Genomic DNA, 18,930 nt, shown 5'->3' on the forward strand with positions numbered 1-18,930 from the left:
AAGTCGGTTTGCAGAAGGAAACCCACGTGATTCTGCTTCTGAAAATCCCTAATTTTTTTTTTAATGCAATGTCTCTTCTGGGTGTTTCGAGGGTAGGAGACAGAGGTGGTTTGTTCACAGGTCTCATTCTCTTCCCCCTCCCCTCGCAGAAAAAAAAGAATCATCACGCTTTGGAAACTTGAATAAAGGAAGTGGTTGACGGTGTAGCCGATAGAAGTGGAGATGAACAGCTTCTGGTCAAATGATTTAGCAAGAAACTACCACCCCTGCCAGTAACAAGGCAGGCAGCCCCCTCTGGGCGGGGCAGTTTGCAGGGTCCCCCAACATGTGCCCCAGCACCTCCCCCAGGGCCCACAGCCAGCACTGCCTTCCCCGAAGCTATGCGGCCAGCCTGGGCGCTGCTTGCCTTGGGCAGCCTGGTCTTGAGCGCCACGGGGGACCTGTCCCCAGGTAAGTGGAGGGTGTCCCCTGGGTTCTGCCTCCCTCGGACACAATGCCCAGACTGCTGTAGGAGCCAGGTGCCATGAGCTCCTCTTCCCATGCCCAGGCCCCGAAGCACAGTCCTGTTTGGGCAGCCCTAGCAGGTATGGCTGCGAGGCCGAGGACCCAGGGCTGGCAGCAGCTGCCTTCCAGAGGTCCCAGGGGTTCCTGCCTTCCAAGGGGTCCTAGGGGTTTGGGAATAGGGTTTAGTGCCACCTGGAGATGAGGGAAGACTTCTGTTCTCGGCTGCTCCCTGATCCAGGGGAGGCTCCTCATGCCCCTCCGTGGGGACAGAGGAATGGGTGTGGGCAGGCAGTTTCTACCTGATGGCCAGCCGTTCCTGCCTGCTGGCTGCTGCCCTGTGACTTGGCTCTAGGGACCTGATGATCAGACACTGTCACCCTTCCTGCCTGGCCAGCGCTGGGGAGAGGGGAGGAAGAGAAGGGTAGCCTTTGCTCCTGGAAACTGAGGCACAGCTAGGGTTGGCAACTTGCCCCCAGTTCACATGGCCAGGGAGCCCCTGCCTACACACACACACACACACACACACACACACACACACACACACGGAGTTGAAAATGCCTTCCCAGCACCAGAAGCATAGGCCACTAGATCAGTGGTTCTCAACCTGTGGGTCGCGACCCCTTTGGGGGTCGAATGACCCTTTCACAGGGGTCGCATAAGACCATCGGAAAACACATATAAAATTACATATTATTTTTGTGATTAATCACTATGCTTTATGTTCAGTTTGTAACAATGAAAATGCATCCTGCATATCAGATATTTACATTATGATTCATAACAGTAGTAAAACTACAGTTATGAAGTAGCAACGAAAACAATTTTATGATTGGGGGTCACCACAACATGAGGAGCTGTATTAAAGGGTCGCGGCATTAGGAAGGTTGGGAACCACTGCCATAGATGATGGTGAAGACCTAGAGGCCCCTGTCTCACCTCCTTTAGCCACCGAGGAAGCTGGTGCTGGAGGCCGGGATGACCTGCTCCGGTCACAGCCACTGCTTGGGGAGCAGGGGCAATGCCCAGGCGGAGGCTGGTTCCTGCCCTCCGTGTTCTTCAGGGGGGGCTGGAGCCTGGCCAAGGACACCAAGTGGGGGGTGTTCAGGCAGGACCAGTACAAGGGGCCAGCCCCAGTGCCTCTCAATCCATGGAGGGGTCACCCCCCTCCTGGTGACACTGTCTCAGGGGCTATGGAAACAGGTTCCCCTGCCTCCTCCTGCTCCCAGAGCTTCATTCTTAGCTCACACAGTGAAACCCTCCCCACCCGCACCCCCGCTTTCCAGCCTGTCCTGATTGGGTGCCACTGTCTTCCTGTGCCCCCCTAGTGCCATAGGAGGGGACAAGCCAGGGGGAGGAAAGGGGGTGCTCAGACCAGAGAAGCGCACTCCTCAAACCTTAGTGAGGGGACCTGTGGAGGGATGTGGTCCCTGCCTTTCAGCTGTATGGATGCAGTTATTCAGAACACATGTAAGTTCCTTCTGCTTGCCTCAGTGTCATCCCCTACAGAGCAGGGACAGGTCCAGGATGCATGGGGAATCCTTATCCTAGTCTTAGTGCCCTATCACCAGAGTTGCCCCCTCTGCTGGTGTTTCCTACTAAACAGAGCCCTCTCCATACACTCCCCTCCCCGCCACGCTGCGCCTACCCCTCCCTGCCAAAGCCCTGCTCAGCCAGCCCGGCCAGCCCCTTAGACCTGCTCTCTGCCACCAAGCCCCAGGCAGAGTGTTTAGAGTTCACACTCACACGCAGGCCTCGGGACACGCAGACTCCCTGAGCCTGGTAACTGTGGAGCCTGGAGCCTCCCTAAGCGTCAGTCTCTTGACCCATGAAATGGGTCAATAACCCAGCCCCTTGGTCCCTAGCGAGGCTTGACTGGCATGGACATGGAAGGCATGCTCACTGAGCCTGGAGTGCTTGCAGCCGCCCACCCCAGCCTTGCTCCTGAGTCTCTCCAGCCCGGTCCTGGCAGCCCCAGGCTGTCCCACCCCACTCACCCTACCCCAGCTTCAATCCTCTCAAGTACATCCTTCATTTGACAGATGCGGGCCTCAGAACCAGGGGCTTGAAGGCCCCTCTGTCTGGTGGTGGAACAGAGATGGGAACTCAATCCCAGGCCTGGTTCTCTCGCCCCCTCACACCCACCCTGTACCCAAGGCCCCCACAGCTTCCCCCTCAACTTCTGAGAACAGATCCCAGGGTCTTCCTGTGGGAAGGGGGGGTGACAGTTACTCTAACCCCCCTAGGGTGGCGGCACCATCTGGGAAGCTGGCTTCTCCCTAAGCGTAAGCACTAAGCTGCACTCACCTAAATGCAGAGCCCCCAGCAGCTCACCGCCACCCCCACCGCCCCCCCCCCTGCCCCGCCCCAGCCCGGCAGAATTTAGGGGAAATGAACCTGTTAGCGCTCCTGGAAAGCTGCACTCGGCCACCATGTCACACTCTGCTCTCCCCTCCTCATTTAGGTCATTTGCTACTGGTCTCCCCAGCCCTAGCTCCCTCGCTCAGCGCTCTCCCTCACGGCAGGTTACAGTCACTTTCCTGGATGGGCTCAGCCGGGGGCCTGCATCCTGCCTCCCTTCTTGTACTGTGGACTCCCTAGTCTCAGAGTCACCTTGGCATTGCCCATAGCAGCTGCCAAATGATACTTCTTGAGTGAGGAAAGGGAGAGCATGGCCTCTAGAACTAAGCGTGCTCTGCACTCCTCTGAGGCCTCAGTTTCCTCGCCTGTAGAATGGGCACCCAAGCCGCTGCAGAGCAGGCTTCCCTGCTCCCCGCCCCCTCCCCGCAGCGCAGAGGACAGCAGGCAGGCAGGTGGGGCTGACTCCGGGATGGGGTCCAGGGACCTGTTTGTCTTCTTCCCTGAAGGGGAGTCGCCTCTTCATGATCAGCCCTTCTGTTAATTTCTCTTGAGTCATCCTAAAACTGGTGTGACTTTTCAACTTTTTTTAAAATTAAAAAAGGAGCTTTTATTGTTTGTTTGGACCCCTGTGATGACTTGAAACTGACATTTTAGGAAACATGTAGCTAACTAAAAATAAAGCAACTTCAATATTTTCCATAACTTTTTTCTAACTTTACCAAAATCACTTAGAAACTAACATTACATATTCATCTGAGGTTCAGCCTCACCTGATTTCACTTCACTGTTTTAATTCTGCTAAATTCAAGCAAAATTAAATGTAATACATTTTATTTATTTATTTATTTTTTTTAAAAAAAAAAAAAACAGTTAAAGTGGTTACCTTGGAGAGTTTGGGATATATTTTTGTTAAACTGTTCTGTATTTTTCAAATTTCCTACCCCAAATAGGTAAGCTTATAATCAGAAAAAGCAATGGCTGTATTAATCCACGGCGGGGGGGGGTGGGGGGGGGCGGGGGGGGGGCTGGGGACCATGCAGTAACTGGAAACTGCTGTGTAGACTTCAGTGATGAGCAGAACGCAAGCTCCTTCCCCAAACAGTTCTTGTCAAAACCGAGAGTCAGTAAGCACAGCCCCCAGGAGTAGCGTCCCCACCTTGTTAGCATCAGCGTGCATGGGCGTGGGAGCCACGTGGGGAGCCGGGAAATGAAGGCTCTGGGCCTGACGCAGCCTGAGCAGCCCAGCTCCTGGAGCTCAAGGGACAGAAACAGTTTTCATGCTTCAGTCTTCAGCCCCTCAAGTGAGGGCTTCGGCTCCTGTGAGGATGTCATTTGAGGGCTGGACTATTGCAAGGCAGAACCTCAGGGACGCTGTGTGGAACGAGTGGGGGAGCTCACGGCAGCAGAAATCTCTAAGCCGGGAGCCTGTGGGGTTGGCGCTGCTGCTGCCCTCACACCCCCTCTCCACTTCCTGTTGCTTGGGCACCCCTGCCACATGCTAACCCTACCTACCTCTGCAGGACCCAAGGCCCTGCCGGCCCAGATGGCAGTCACCACCACGTGTGGCTACAGAGCACCTGCCACCAGCTGGGCCACCGAAAAGCTGAACTTGACACCATTTAATATAGCGAATGAAATAAAATTTGTGCCTGGGCCGTTGCCAGCCTGTGGTGTGGCATGCTAATTTTTCAGGAACATCTGGGGAAAGTCTTAGTAAAGAGAAGTTCACAGACCTAAAAAGCTTCTTCCCACACTCCCTCCCTCCTGGTTTATTTAGATTTCCCCCTAAAACTTTTAACTTTTCAATATACAAGCAGTACATGACCACTGCAGTAAAACTGACAGATTCACCAGGAGCCAGCAACCAGAAAAGGCCATGTTCACGTTGCAATTCACACAGCCTGTGGGTTTTCACATTCCCATGTTCTTTATAATAAAAGCCAATGTTCATAGCCTGGATTAGCACACACCCCCACCGGGCCAGCCTGGCCTCTGAGCATTTCTCCCCACGCCTCCTCGCTTTGGAGCGAGCCCTGGAACACCTCTGCCCCGCGGCCCACGCTCAGGCCCTCCATCCGGATCCGTGAAAATGGCTCAGCCCGACCTGCTCTCTGCGGACAAATCCCTGCACAGCTCCTCCCTCTCCTCACTCGCTGCTCTGAGGTTTTTCTTGCCTGTTTATTTGCGGAGCATGAGCTCCAGCGAACATAAGCTTCTGCACCCCCTGCACATGCGGGATGAAGAGGGCTCAGCCCGTGGGGACTGAACCAAGGAGTGAAGTCAGGTTCTTCTTCAGGGAGGAGCCTCGGGTCCGCCTGGGCCTGCTGCTGTGGGGGCTGGGAGAGGAGGATGTGGGGAGCCGAGGAGGGTGGCGGGGTCCCTGGTTCTGCCTGGCTGCCAGAGGCTGGGGTGTGGTGGTAGGGGAAGCCCCCCAGGTTGCTTTCCCCACCTTTTATCCAAACATGGGCCTCCTTGGGACAGGAAGTCCAGTCCTCCCTCCCTCCCTCCACCACTGCCAGCTCCATAAAGGAGCCATGTGCGATGAAGTCACCCAGGCCTGGCCCTGTCCTCAGACTTGTACCCGAAACAGTGCAGAAAGAGGCAGCAAGGTGAGGAGCACCAGGTGCTATGGTGCTGCCTGGGGAACGGGGCCCCTAGGAGCGAGGCCTGGAAGCTGGGGAGATGCTAACAAGAGCCCCGAGGTGGAGGAAAGCAGCAGCCTCCTTGTCGGTGAGAAGGCGGGACCAGCCTTGGGCACTTCCCTGTGGTCCACTTGTTGGAGACAAGCTGAGGGGTCGGGGCCAGATGTTGGCCTTGAAGGACAGCTGGAGCGACTTCTCCTGACACCCTGAGGCTACATCCTGTCCCGAGGCTCTGCCACCTCCAGACATGTTCAGGGTTTCTTTAAGACGCATTGGAAATAACCCTGGGTTCTGAAGGGGGCTGTGTGGGCAGGGACAGGAACTGTATCTAACCCATCATCGTAACACCCACCTCGCCTGGTCCTCAGGGCAACCATGGGGATTCACAAGAATTGCACTGGGGGGGTTGTGGAGGGGAGGGGCTGGATGGGCCAGGGAGGGTGGACAGGAGAGCAGAGGGTAGGTGGTGAGGGGAGGATGGATCGGTGAGGGGAGGGCAGATAAGTGACGAGCTAGACAGGCTGGGGACCACACTGGGAGCAGAGAGAACTGAGCACCAAGGTGTGAAGACCCTGGACCAAGGGCCCCATTAACAACAGTGTTCTTGTCTGGTTCTGTGTTTCTCTTTCAGATGTTTGTTCCCAGACCTTTAACTCAGGTGTGAAGCCGGGATTTCCCAAAACAATCAACACCAACAACCCAGGAGTCCTCAAAGCAGCCAGATACAGTGTTGAAAGGTTCAACAACTGCACGAATGACATCTTCTTGTTCAAGGAGTCCCATGTCAGCAGAGCCCTGGTCCAGGTGAGCATCTAGGTGCTGGTGGCCAGCATCTCTGGGGCCAGGCTGCAGAGGCTCCTACCCCACAGGGGCCCACCGTCCAGCGCCCTGGTCATCTAGAACACAAAACAGGCCAGGAGGCTGGCAGTGGCAGCCACAGAGAGCCTACAACCAGGCCACCAGTGTCACCAGACTTGAACAAAAAGTCCGGGACCGTCTCTTATGGAAACCAACTTCTTCAGGGTAGAGCCACTGGGAGTAGCACAGAGGTGGGCTGGGGTGGAACGGGGACTAGACGTGAGCCTGCTGAAGGCTTTGGGTGGGGAGAAACCAGAAGCTGGGCATCAGGAACCAAACTGATGAAGATGCTGCCCCTTGGAGGGGCCTACTGCCCCACCTGCCACAGTTGCCCCGGCCTAGGGCCCCACCCCTGCCTCACCCCCTCATCAGAGCCACAGCCCCATAGCACCTTTTGACGTTCTCCACCTGGGACTTATTTCACATATGAGCTTTGCCCAGAATGCACCCCCTCCCCCACACACAAACCCGTCCTCCACCAGCCTTGCCTCAGTGTCACACCCTGTGAAGTTGTCACAGGATGGCTCAGCCACCTCCCACCTAGAGGGGACTCTACAGGGCAGAGCCAGGTCTTGCTCATCTGTGTCCTGAGGACACAGGGTCAGCTTGGGATAAGGGATGCAGAATAGTGATGAGCCACAATGACGACGTGGCTGCCCACGTCTCTGCCTTTCCTGAAACCAGGGATACTGTACAGCCACTCAAAGGGAAGTTCCCGGCTGTGGGAAGCTGGCTTTTGGACAAAACCCACACATTCCCATGGGTTTGGTGGTGCGTGAAGGAGGAAAGATGCTGCCAGTTTGTACATAACTATTAATGGTTGGTTACCTTGGGTCACATAATTATAGGTGATTTTTACAACCGTGTTTATTCTTTTGGAAAATTGCAAACTTTTTAAGAGCAGTGTATTTTTTTTAAGATTTTTAAAATTGATTTTCAGAGAGAGAGGAAGGAAGAGGGAGAAAGAGAGAAATATCAATGCAAGAGCGAAACATCAATCTGCTGCCTCCGGTACGCCCCCTACCAGGCGTGTGCTCTGACCGGGAATGGAACCGGCAACCTTTCGGTGCCTGGGATGACGCCCAACCAACTGAGCCACGCTGGCCAGGGCGAGCAGTGCCTTTTTATACTTAGAGAAGCATTTTCTAGAAGGCAGTCTGGTGTGGGGAGGGTTTTTAATAAGGTTTCCATGGAAAGAGTCCGAGTGTCATCACTCCAAGGACACAGCTCCGGAGACTGTGTGAGGCCTCCTGCAGGACCACTGCGAGTGCAAGATGCCCAGAGCCGAGTGCCCGAGCCTTTGGGGGCAGGGGTGCATTATCCCTCTGTGACGCTGGGGACTGGATTTCACTTGGTACGTGGTGGGGCGAGACCAGGTTGCTGCCACATCCAAGTGAAGAAAGGCTGTAACTGAAAAGAAAATGCCCACTCTGTTGCCAGGAATGGTGAGGAGCCAGCAGAAACACTGCTTGCCCTCACCCCATGTAAAGGCCACACAGGGCAGGTGACTGTGGGTGACTGGGGCATGGGAGGGGGCCAGGGCAGGACTTCACCACGGCCCTGAGGCCGGGGCAGCCCCACGGCACCCCGCCTCTGCCACCCTCCTGATGCCCAATGGAGAGGCCTGGGGAGGAAGGGCTGTCCTAAGACAGGACACAGAGCCCACGTTTCGCCCCTGGAACCAAGAGCTAAGTCCCTGAGCAGGAATGAGAGGAGCGAAGAAAGGAGAGAACCGGGAGGGGCCTGGGGTCCAGTCACAGGCTTTCTTCAGCGGTTGGAGTATGTTCCACATTCCCTCTCCACCACTCACTCCCTTTCCAGAGGGCAGGGAGGGACCAGTCCCATCAGGGCACCCTCACCATCTGTCCTAAAGCCGCCCTCTGCTGGGCTGAACCATGTAACCCAGGCCCTGCCCTCTGCTCTCTTTAGATAGTGAAAGGCCTGAAATACATGCTGGACATGGAAATTGGCAGAACTACTTGCAAGAAAACCAAGCACCCCAGTCTGGACAACTGTGACTTCCAGACCAACCACACCTTGAAGATGGTAAACAAAGGGGCCTCACTCCTCAGACCCCTCCCCGCTTTCCTAGCCCCACCCCCTCGCCATGGCTCTGGGAAACACTCCTGCATCCTTTCTCTACCCCCACAGTTCCAGATTTCACTCTTGAATCCAGGTCTCCCAGTGTACAACAGGATCCTACAGACACGGGAGGCATAGAGGAGAGACCCCCTCCTCAGAGGCACATCCACATTCAGGGGCAGGTTAGAGCAAAAAAAGACCTTTCAAATAATTCAGAAATGTATATACACAAGCAGGGGGAAACCAAATGCGGCAACATTTAAGAATTTGTAACTATAGGCAAAAGTATATGTTCTTGAATTACTCTTTCAATGTCTGTAGGTTTGACATTTTTTCACAAGGACCCTCGGGGTATGGAGAGAACTCCTCAGTAAGGAAAACGCACAAGCATGCACACACATGTGCACGCACACACATGCATGCACACACAGGCGGCAGCACTGGAAACTGCAGAGCTGCAAGTGGCAGCCTCGGCGAGGCGGTGGTCCCTGCCTGTGGCAGGCAGCGCGATTCTTAAGGTGCCCTTCTTTGTTTCAGATCCTCAGTTGTTACTCTGAAGTCTGGGTCATCCCCTGGCTCCAGAGGTTCGAGGTGCCCGTTCTCCACTGTCACTGACTGCCTCTCAGCAATACCACAGCTGCTGGCACTTCTGAAGTAGTATCTCCCGGCAAGCAGAATGGAAGTGCCCACGGGCTCATTACAGAGTAACTGGGATGGAAGAGTGACCGCCCCACAGTTAAAATAAATACTTCGAATTCTCTCCTAAGCTAATTCTGCTGATGCTGTGTGCCTGGATTCAGAGTCTGAACATACAGGACTAAATCCTCCAGTGGAAATGTTCTGGGCTCTCAACTCCTGAAGGAGCCCCTCCCACCCAGGCCCTGGGTCCCCGATGCAAGCCCGAGATCTATCCTTTCGCCTGAATACTTGCACACTGGACGAAGGGATTCAGCTGCTATTGAGCACCTTGACCTTTCATCAATGAAGTTATAAATAAACATGAATAAGAACTGACCATCTCAAAGCAATGGCTGCTGCTTTACCTGTTACAGGGTCTCAGGAAGGTGAGGTGGGCGGTGAGGGGCCCCCTCACTGAGAGCCTGACCGGTCCAGGTGACTTCCACAAAGTGTCCAGGGCTTTCCAGCCTTTAGTCCATGAACACAACATACAGGAGACCAGAGAGCCAGAACCAGGCCAGCCTATGTCCATACCATGAACCGGCAGGGTAGGGGCACCCCAAGAGGGCGTCCACCTGCCAGCTGTGCTTCCTTCTGACAGGGGATGTCCACTCAATCCTCTCAGCTGCCTTAGAGACTCAGCAAATGCACAGCTGTGTCTGGACAAGTGGGTATAACAGGGTGCTGGGATAATATCCCACACATCCCCACTCAGGAGGAGCATCCCCCACAGAGATTCACCTAAGAGAGGGGGTACCCACACCCACAGACTCACCCAGAAGGGAGAGCACCCCCCCACACAGACTCACCAGGACAGGGAGCATAGCCTCACCCAGGGGACAGAGACCCACACACACAGACCCACCCGGGAGAGGGAGTTACCCCCCCGCCCCACAGACCCACCAGGACAGGGAGCACCCCTACACACAGACCCACCAGGACAGGGAGCACCCCTACACACAGACCCACCAGGACAGGGAGCACCCCCACACACAGACCCACCCAGGAGATGAGACCCCCACACATAGACCCACCCAGGAGATGAGACCCCCACATACAGACCCACCCAGGAGAGGGAGCACCCACACACACAGACCCAGCAGGAGAGGGAGACCCCCACACACAGACTTACCCAGCAGAGGAAGCACCTACACACACACAGACCCACCACTGGGGGCACAGGAGGAGACCACCCAGGGTCCGTGTAAGACAGGCCTCGCGCTCGCACTGGAAGGGTGTAAGACTGGACCGCAGAGGAGGAGCCCAGGACATGCCACAGGCTGAGAGCCCTGAGGCTTCACTCAGAGAAGATGCCCCCAGACACCCCGCGCCAGTAAGCCTGGTGCAGATGCAGGCCCCCCTTTGGAAATTCTACCTCCCAACGCCTTCTTCAAACTATGGGCTGGTACAAAATATGTTGTTGCCTTTAAAAAAAACACATGGACCTGGATCATTCACAGGAAAAAGGAAATCCGCATTAAATATGTATGGCAATTGGCACACGTCATAAACTTGATCAACGTGAATAACCAAAATAACCCACAGCTTCCTTCAGTGATGACAGAAAACTATGATTCCAAATCCTCAATGTTTTTTGCTGCCTTGATTCACCTCCTTCTGGTCATTTAATTCAGGGACACGGGGAGCAACTATGACACAAGACATTTAATTTATCCTATGATTCTAAAGGCCCCTGAAGGCAATGCTTTCATAAAGAAAAGTGAGTTCACTCAGTGCTGTTGACCCCCTACATCAGTGGTTCTCAACCTTCCTAATGCGCGACCCTTTAATACAGTTCCTCATGTGGTGACCCCCAACCATAAAATTATTTTCGTTGCTACTTCATAACTGTAATTGTGCTACTGTCATGAATCGTAATGTAAATATCTGATGTGCAGGATGTATTTTCATTGTTACAAATTGAACATAATTAAAGCATAGTGATTAATCACAAAAACAATATGTAATTATATATGTTTTCCGATGGTCTTAGGCGACCCCTGTGAAAGGGTTGTTCGACCCCCAAAGGTGTCGCGACCCACAGGTTGGCGACCCACAGGTTGAGAGCCGCTGCCCTACATGAACAAGATGGCAGGAGCACTGACCCCAAGAGCATAAGCCAGGTGGGCTTCAGAACACAGCTCAGGGGGCCTTTGTGACTTGTGCACGATAATGCAGCAAATGAGGAGGACCCCAGATTCTGAGCTCCCAGTTAGTCCTCACACTTAAGTACAGACCAGAGCTCACCAAGGCCAGGCCTGTCCTAAAATTACTCAGACCTCCAGACAGCCCCACCCCACTGGTTTAACAGGCAGGTCAGAAATGAGAATTCACACGAAGGAAGCTGTTGGGGAGAGCTGCCTTGCAGCCTCACAGCACACCTGCTAGGAGCTGCATTTGAACCCTCTTTCCCCGCCTCTCCTCCCCACCACCGCCCCTGCCCAGCCAGAAGACTTATGGGCTAACCTTCCCTCCTGGCAGGGAAGAGAAAGCCTCAAACCCCATCTCAGAACTCTCTTTGAACCCTAACGTATACCCACGATTTTCACACCACCACTTGGGTCCAGGAATTGACTGCCTCCTATAAGTTGACAAAGTCTTAGAACTATGGCAAACCAGCCAAGACAGAAGCCAGTGGACTATGTCCCCCAACCTCAGGCTTCTGCAAACCCTCCCTCCCTGAGGTCCCCAGGGCCCGAATCCAGGTAGAGAGGGGCTCTGCTTTATAATGCACCCACAGTTCTATCCCCCAACCCCAATCTGTTTTATGCAGTGTCCCTCACAGAAGTAATTGCTTGTCTTCAGATAACTCTTAAACCTCCCATGGTGACACCAGAAGGAAAGGGGCTGGGTGGCAAGCCAGGGTGAAGCTGCCTTGTAACTTGGAAATCAGCAGCTGGCGTACCTTTGTCTCCCCCAGAGCTGTGTCTACTAAACAAACCTCCGGAGACATTTTGCCCCAGCTTCCTGGAGAGCAGGCACTGCGTGCACTGACTGTGTCTGCTCCGCCCAACGTTCCCATCCTCCTAACTCTGACCACGGTGAGAGACTGTTCTCTCGGGACTCAGCACACCAAAGCGCCACCAGGGAAGGAGCCAGAGAGGCCTGCAGTGGGTTCAAACAGAGGAAACCAAGCCCCACATGGAGACAGTGTACTGACCACAGGTGGCGGATGTCAACCAGTGAACTCAAGTCCTGAACTGCAAACCCAACTCTACCTGTTTTTAAAAACTCATCAGCTTTACTCTCCTCAGAGGAAAGCTGTACCATCATCTGATGGTATTGTCATGGAGAACATGCAAAGTTAAGTGCCCAGTATTCTAAGACACACTAGAACTATGACCAAAAAGAAGCACTTTCTCAAAACCATCAAAATTCTGTCAGTCCTGTCCTAAGTGACCTAGCTTTCCCTGGCCACGGCCCTCCACCCTCCTCCCCAGGTGCCCCCAGCTCCAGACATTCACGCAACCTGGGCCTCTTGAGGTTGCAGATAAGCTCAGACTGTGATGAAAGTCTCACCAGTACCCATGGAGACCACCTCTGGAAGTGTGAACCACAATAATGCCCAGCCCACCCCAGGGAGCTGGGCAGCCCAGGGAACTCTGCCCTGCAGCCAGGATCTGACCCTCAGGCTGGGCGGTGGCCACCGCAGAGCCAGGCCCTCACGCCACCCAGCCCCGTCTCCCAGCTTCCCCAGCAGATTCCACAGTCACAGAACAGATCCTGGCTCAGTTGTGTGCTGGCTGTGACTCTAGGCAAGTCATTTACACACCAGCCTCAGCTCCTACCTGTAAAATGAGGCCCTATCTCCTTGCATCGTTAAAAGGTCTGAGTACATGAAAACACTTTCTAAACTGTAGACCATTCTGCAAGTGTATAGTCGTAATAAAAATATCAAAATGGGTCTTCTGTCCTATAAAAAGCAGTAATGAGTCATAATAGGGTTTTTATGATAGATAATAAAGAAGCACACAGTGAATGAACAACTTGATTTAATTTTAAAACCATGTTAGTAATTCACATTAGAGCAAATCCATTTTGTTTACAATAAAAGCGTATCACATATTCAAACCTAATAAGGTTATATTTTGCACTTCACCATGGCAAACTACCGAATAAAATACAGGAAATGACACTTTGAGACAAAAAGTCAACATCTAAATCAAATCAAGACTCCTTTGCTGAAAACTGTGAAAAGCAATTTACCAGCTTCTTTGTAACAGTAAAAATTAAGCACTAAAAGCAAAGCCCTTTCTTCTCATTCAAGAAGTCTACTTAACACCCAGCTGGTGTGGCTCAGTGGTTGAGCGCCAACCCATGAACCAAGAGTTCCCTGGTTCGATTCCCAGTGGGGGGTATGCTAGAGGCAGCTGATCAATGTGTCTTTCTTTGATATTTCTATCTCTCTATCCCTCCCCTTTCCTCTTTCTCTAAAATCAATTAAAAACTATTTTTTTAAAAAGACGTCTACCTCTTTAGGCCCCAAACATTTAAATTGATTTTTGTGGCAGAACGACGGGGTTTTACCCCATTATTCTTATATACTTGCTATATGGGGTACAACATTATCTATTTAAAATATTTAATAATCACTACTCAATTTCCTTTCCTGTAAAGTTACATAAATAGTAAGTCATTCATATGAGACAATACGGGTTGCACCACCTAGACTCAGGGGTGGGCAAACTTTTTGACTCGAGGCCCACAATGGGTTCTTAAACTGGACCGGAGGGCCGGAACAAAAGCATGGATGGAGTGTTTGTGTGAACTAATATAAATTCAAAATAAACATCATTACATAAAAGGGTACGGTCTTTTTTTTTTTTTAGTAGACTGAAGCCAGTCTTTGACTCGGTTCTACTGTTGCTACATAAAGCCGGCCGGAGGAGGGTGACAGAGATGAGGCCACCGCTAGACTCCGGACTTCCTTCCCCCAAAATCAGGCTGACCAGGGCATGGGCGGAGCTGGCTACACTGGAAAAGGGAGGGAAGGGGTTGGAGGCCAGCCAGTGAGACAAGACACAAAGGTTCAGATTTCACCACAGCTCTCAATCCCCTTTGAACTGTATCATTCATTACCTATTAAAATACTGTCCAATCAAGTTCTTAAAAACTATCCCAGAAGCCCAAACTGTCCTTCAGGACATTTCTTCAGAAACAGGTATCAGCCCCACTCTGTAGGTTGGAAAACAGGGAGCAGTGTGCTATCAACTTACCCAAGAATGAATTAAGGACGGAGGCAATGGCCTGAGGCCGCTGCTGCCCCCTGAGGGATCCCCAGAGGAACTGCTTGACCCTAAAACAAGACCCCAGCTAAAACGATCCTCACATCAGCATGGGTTGGAGTCAGATATCAGTCACTGATAATTATATTTAAAGAAGAGAAGAAACTCCTAGGCAACACCATCACAAACGGTTAATCAGCATAAACGTTTATTTAATTATCATCACTACAGAGGTCTCCCTGACAAAACTATGACCAGTGTGTAGACATAGAGCAACTTTGGGCTTTTGACACTGAAGCAAATATGACATTAACACCCGTACTATTCACACCTGTGGGTCTAGAGGTGAGGAACAAAGGAGTGTAAATAGGACTGCCCTAAACTCACCCAGCTGCTGGGTCATTCATTCGTGTGGTAGGTTGTTCAGAGAGTAACCGGGTAGTCCTCTTGGAGCTTTTGAAATCATGCTTCTCCTATGCACTTACTCAGATCCCTGCCTGTATATGACAGGACTCAGGAGTTTTTTTAAAACCCTGTTATGAGCCGGAGGAGGTTGGGGGTGGAAGCAATGGGAGGAAAAGGCCAGGGGTGGAGGCCGTGCCCTGCTCAGCTCTGGAGAAGTCGTGCTGAGGTCAGCGCTTGCACAGGCCCTTTTGCACTGAGCACTCCTTGCCCTTCCTTTGCTCCTCCCCATAAGCAGGCATCACCCTGTTTTATAATGAAGATACTGAGGCTGGCAGGACAGAGCCAGATGCCTGGACAACTCATCTACTGCTCTAGCCATCAAAACTCTGAGGCCTGCTAAAAGTGCATGATGCCCCCCAAGTCCTAGAGAACTACCGTACTTAGAATTTTTTAAGAGAAAATGGCTTTACATGAACATATCTCCCAATGGCATATGCTATGCTTCCCTCTAAGTGCAAAGTCAAACCCAGGTGAGTCTGTCCTGCAGGGGCACATACCTCCCCAGGGTCACACCACACTTCCAAGGAACAGTGCTACAAATGAAAAGGGCTGTGTCCATGGTGCCTCCTGGACCAGGTGGTGCCATGTGCCAACTCCTGGCACAGCCACGATCAGGGCTGCCATCGGGTGGCTAAAGAGACTGAAGGCTGAGTCTGCAGAGGAAGGGGGACCTGAAGGAGCCCAGGTAGAGGTACCCGTCATGCTCGTGCGCTTCGCTGATGTAGGTGGCCACCTGCCCGTCAGGATCGTGCAGACTTCTCTGGATGGTACCACTGCTGCTGAGTTCTAGGGCGAGGCTATACCGTGGCACAAACTTCATCACCGTCTCCTGACTAAACAGCTGGAAGGGAAGCACAGTGTGAGAAGTTGACCTACTGACTAAAGAATGTGACCTTTTAAAAACAAGATAACAGGCCCCCAATGGAATCGCTGATAGTAAGCCCACGTCACCAAACCAAGACTTCATTTATTTACAGTTTAGGCTCCCCCAGAAATGGAATCTTAAGCCAGTCAATCAGGAATCAGTCCCTAATGAGCACTAGTTAGGTCATCTGCCTGACAGCCCTGCGCCCCCTACAGGAAAGTGACCTTGCAGCCACCAACATGGTTTTTGCTCAGTGTGATGTCCTTGTTCCTATTCCCTTCTGCCTATAAAAGTCTCTCATTTTGTACATCTTCTTGGAGCTGCTTTTTATCTGTTAGACTGCGTGCTGCCCAGTTCATGAATCATTGAAAAAGCCAATAAGCTCTTTAAAATTTATTCTGTTGAATTTTATTGTTTAACAGACTCCACAGCCCCTCACCATCTAGAAAGGGCCCAGCTCCTCCAGTAACGAGGAAGCCATATAGGGCAGAGCCAGGTCAAACCAGTTCCCTACTCCCAGCACAAGGCCTGTCCCACAGCAGGTCTCCCCCAGCCTTGCCCCTTGCCTGGGGCAGATCAGGCCAAGGCGCCTCCTGTTACTTGCATACAAGAGGCAAGGCTAACATAGCACGAGGACAGTGGCTATCCAACAGCCTTATGCGATACCCCCCAATCCTGCAATGTAGGTACCTCTGGATGCCCTGGCTGAACACAAAAGCACAAATCACATATGAGGAAGACACAGCGTGACATCAACCCCAGAATGCCGGGTTAAAACCAGCACAGCCCGACAGGAATAAATGCCAAGCCCTCTGATTATATTTAAGATATTTCAACTGTGCAAGGTGCAAATGATGGAGATCTGAAAGCAGTTCACGTTAAAGACAAAAACCTCAGCAGGTCACATCAACAGTCCCTGCCCTGTGAGACACGAGGCAGCTCTAGGCCCTCCTGCAGCCAGTGTAGAGACCAAAGACGCCCACGCTGAGCAGGCACCTCCAGGAGCCTAGCCCCTGGCTCGGCTGGGCCAAGAGGCTCCTGGAGCTATTGAAAGGTTTTAGCAAAGAAAAACATGGTGAGATACATAAATTTCTGGCAGAGCAGAAAGATAACATGTAGAAAATGATGACAAAGGACACCACTGCATAAGAACAGCAAATGAACTCAATAGTCAAAGTTCAGCCTTCTAATAAAAGGGGAAATAGCCACACAATTACAGATGTCCAATGAATAATGTCTCCTAGTCACTGGAAATGTTCAAATAGACATACAAGTTGACTGTGGTCTAGAACAGCCGTGGGCAAACTACGGCCCGCGGGCCGGATCCGACCCGTTTGAAATGAATAAAACTAAAAAAAAAAAGGCCGTACCCTTTTACGTAATGATGTTTACTTTGAATTTATATTAGTTCACACAAACACTCCATCCATGCTTTTGTTCCAGCCCTCTGGTCCAGTTTAAGAACCCATTGTGGCCCTCGAGTCAAAAAGTGTGCCCACCCCTGGTCTAGAAGGTTCTATAGTGATGGATCAAAGTTGCATTACAGCTCAAAATATTCCACAAGGCTTTCCAGGACCCATGAAATCCCACCTCCCTTCAGCCATAGGTCCTCCTCTCTCCATTTTGTACCTAAGAGATCTCATCCCTTCTCGTTAGTTTAACTAGTCACTTTCCCAGGAAGCTCTCAAATCTCTGCCTCTATTTCCGATGCCCAGAGCTAAATTCCTCACTACCTGGGAATTTCCACCTGGACTTTCTAACAGCTCTTCAAACTCAACAGACTCCCCAGCTCAGGAGATGGGGCTCCTGACACCAGCTGCTGAAGCCAGGAACTCAGCCCTCACACTTAATCCCCCTCTCTCCAGCCTACAAGCCAGCACCCAGGGGTATTGTCATCTGTTGTGCATTACCAACCCCTCCCTGGGCTCTGCCCACGCCTCTCCCGACCACTCTAACCACCTCCACATGGGCTCCCCAAGCAGTGGAACCCTCCTGCAAGCTGTTCTCCACAGGGCAGCTGTTATCTTTTTACAACCTTCTTTGTAACACATTACTCCCCTCTCAAACAGTTCAGTCAAGCAGCAGCGTGCAGGGCAAGTGAGGCAGGTGTGTGCAGACATACAGCAACTTTGGCACTGAGCAAAAGGGGAACCCCAGTGGCTAGTCCAGGGAGTCAGTCTGAACAGGGTGAGGGAGAGTCCACACTGAGGGAAGGGAAAGGACAGTGAGGCGGAGTAGGGGGTCAGAGCTTAAGCAGGATGAGGAGGGTGTTCACCTGGGGAAGCTGTGCAAGTTTCAGAGCCCCTCGGAAGAAAGACTGGCCCCACAACATGGCCACGAGGAGGGAGGAGGCCCAGGCTGGTGCTAGAGCCCTAGCAGAGACCATGTGACAGGGGACAATGGCTACAAATTGGTGACATTTGGGGAATCTGATCAAATAGGTACGGAGGATAAGGGGATCCAGGTTTCTCACGAATAGAAAAAGGAAGTACAAATACAAAAGGAAGAAAACTAGAATAGACCCTGGGTATTAAGCTGGATGTAGGGATACCAGCTTTACTTATGGTTTTCAATTTAAATAAACAGATGATAAATAAATGTAGGTGTAAATGTGTGTATGTACATTGTATATACGTATATGTGTATACATGTATGACTACACATGCAAAATACATTCCCTGCTTTGTCCATGAGGGGGCCTGGGAGCAGTTATGTGGCACTTAGCCCCAGATCTCCTCTAGAAGGAACCAGGCTCCTTGAGGAAGTGGCTGATTCCAGAGCTGGGGTGGGGAAAGGATGAGATGAGCCAGAAAGTGAGGAACCACCCAAGAATAATAGGTGAATGTAAGGCCACGGAGCCACACTGAAGGGCTCTCAGTGGCCACGGCTGGACAACCTAAGTATCAAAGTAAATAATGATAGCCCTGCCGGTGTGGCTCAGTGGCTGAGTGTCAACCCATGAACCAGGATGGTTCAATTCCTGGTCAGGGCACATGATGGGGTTGTAGGCTCAATCCTCAGTAGGGGGCATGCAGGAGGCAGCCGATCAATGATTCTCTCTCATCACTGATGTTTCCCTCTCCCTCTCCCTCTCCCTCTCCCTCTCCCTCTCCCTCTCCCTCTCCCTCTCCCTCTCCCTCTCCCTCTCCCGCTCCCGCTCCCGCTCCCTCTCCCGCTCCCGCTCCCTCTCCCTTCCTCTCTCTGAAATAACAAATAAATAATGATAGTAACAGATTATATAACCCACTGAGTA

General features: G+C 52.1%; 2 protein-coding genes across 5 annotated transcripts in view; one reads left to right on the forward strand and one right to left on the reverse strand.

Moving 5' to 3' along the window:
• The first annotated feature begins 230 nt into the window (after window positions 1-230).
• On the forward strand, window positions 231-9,458 carry CST7 (cystatin F). The gene is made up of 4 exons (XM_036323722.1): window positions 231-450; window positions 6,136-6,308; window positions 8,292-8,408; window positions 8,982-9,458. The coding sequence occupies exons 1-4, from the start codon at window positions 381-383 to the stop codon at window positions 9,057-9,059; spliced, it is 438 nt and encodes a 145-aa protein (XP_036179615.1). The 5' UTR covers window positions 231-380; the 3' UTR covers window positions 9,060-9,458.
• Window positions 9,459-14,533: 5,075 nt separating this feature from the next.
• LOC118662850 (adipocyte plasma membrane associated protein) overlaps window positions 14,534-18,930 on the reverse strand; it is a 37,296-nt gene continuing 32,899 nt past the window's right edge. For all 4 annotated transcript variants that reach the window (XM_036321801.1, XM_036321804.1, XM_036321803.1 and 1 more), the window contains one exon: window positions 14,534-15,653. In XM_036321801.1, coding sequence (XP_036177694.1) covers window positions 15,444-15,653 — 210 coding nt within the window. In that variant the 3' untranslated portion in view covers window positions 14,534-15,443. The remainder of the gene's footprint in view (window positions 15,654-18,930) is intronic.

Source organism: Myotis myotis, unplaced genomic scaffold (assembly GCF_014108235.1).
Source record: "Myotis myotis isolate mMyoMyo1 unplaced genomic scaffold, mMyoMyo1.p scaffold_m19_p_9, whole genome shotgun sequence".
NCBI classification, from domain to species: domain Eukaryota; kingdom Metazoa; phylum Chordata; class Mammalia; order Chiroptera; family Vespertilionidae; genus Myotis; species Myotis myotis.

What these genes read in the sequence shown, in the direction of transcription:
- CST7 (XM_036323722.1), top strand. Translation starts at nt 381, where the DNA reads ATGCGGCCAGCCTGGGCGCTGCTTGCCTTGGGCAGCCTGGTCTTGAGC. An exon ending in TCAGCAGAGCCCTGGTCCAG is followed by an intron (nt 6,309 to 8,291) that starts GTGAGCATCTAG and finishes TGCTCTCTTTAG; the next exon opens with ATAGTGAAAGGCCTGAAATA. An exon ending in CCAACCACACCTTGAAGATG is followed by an intron (nt 8,409 to 8,981) that starts GTAAACAAAGGG and finishes TCTTTGTTTCAG; the next exon opens with ATCCTCAGTTGTTACTCTGA.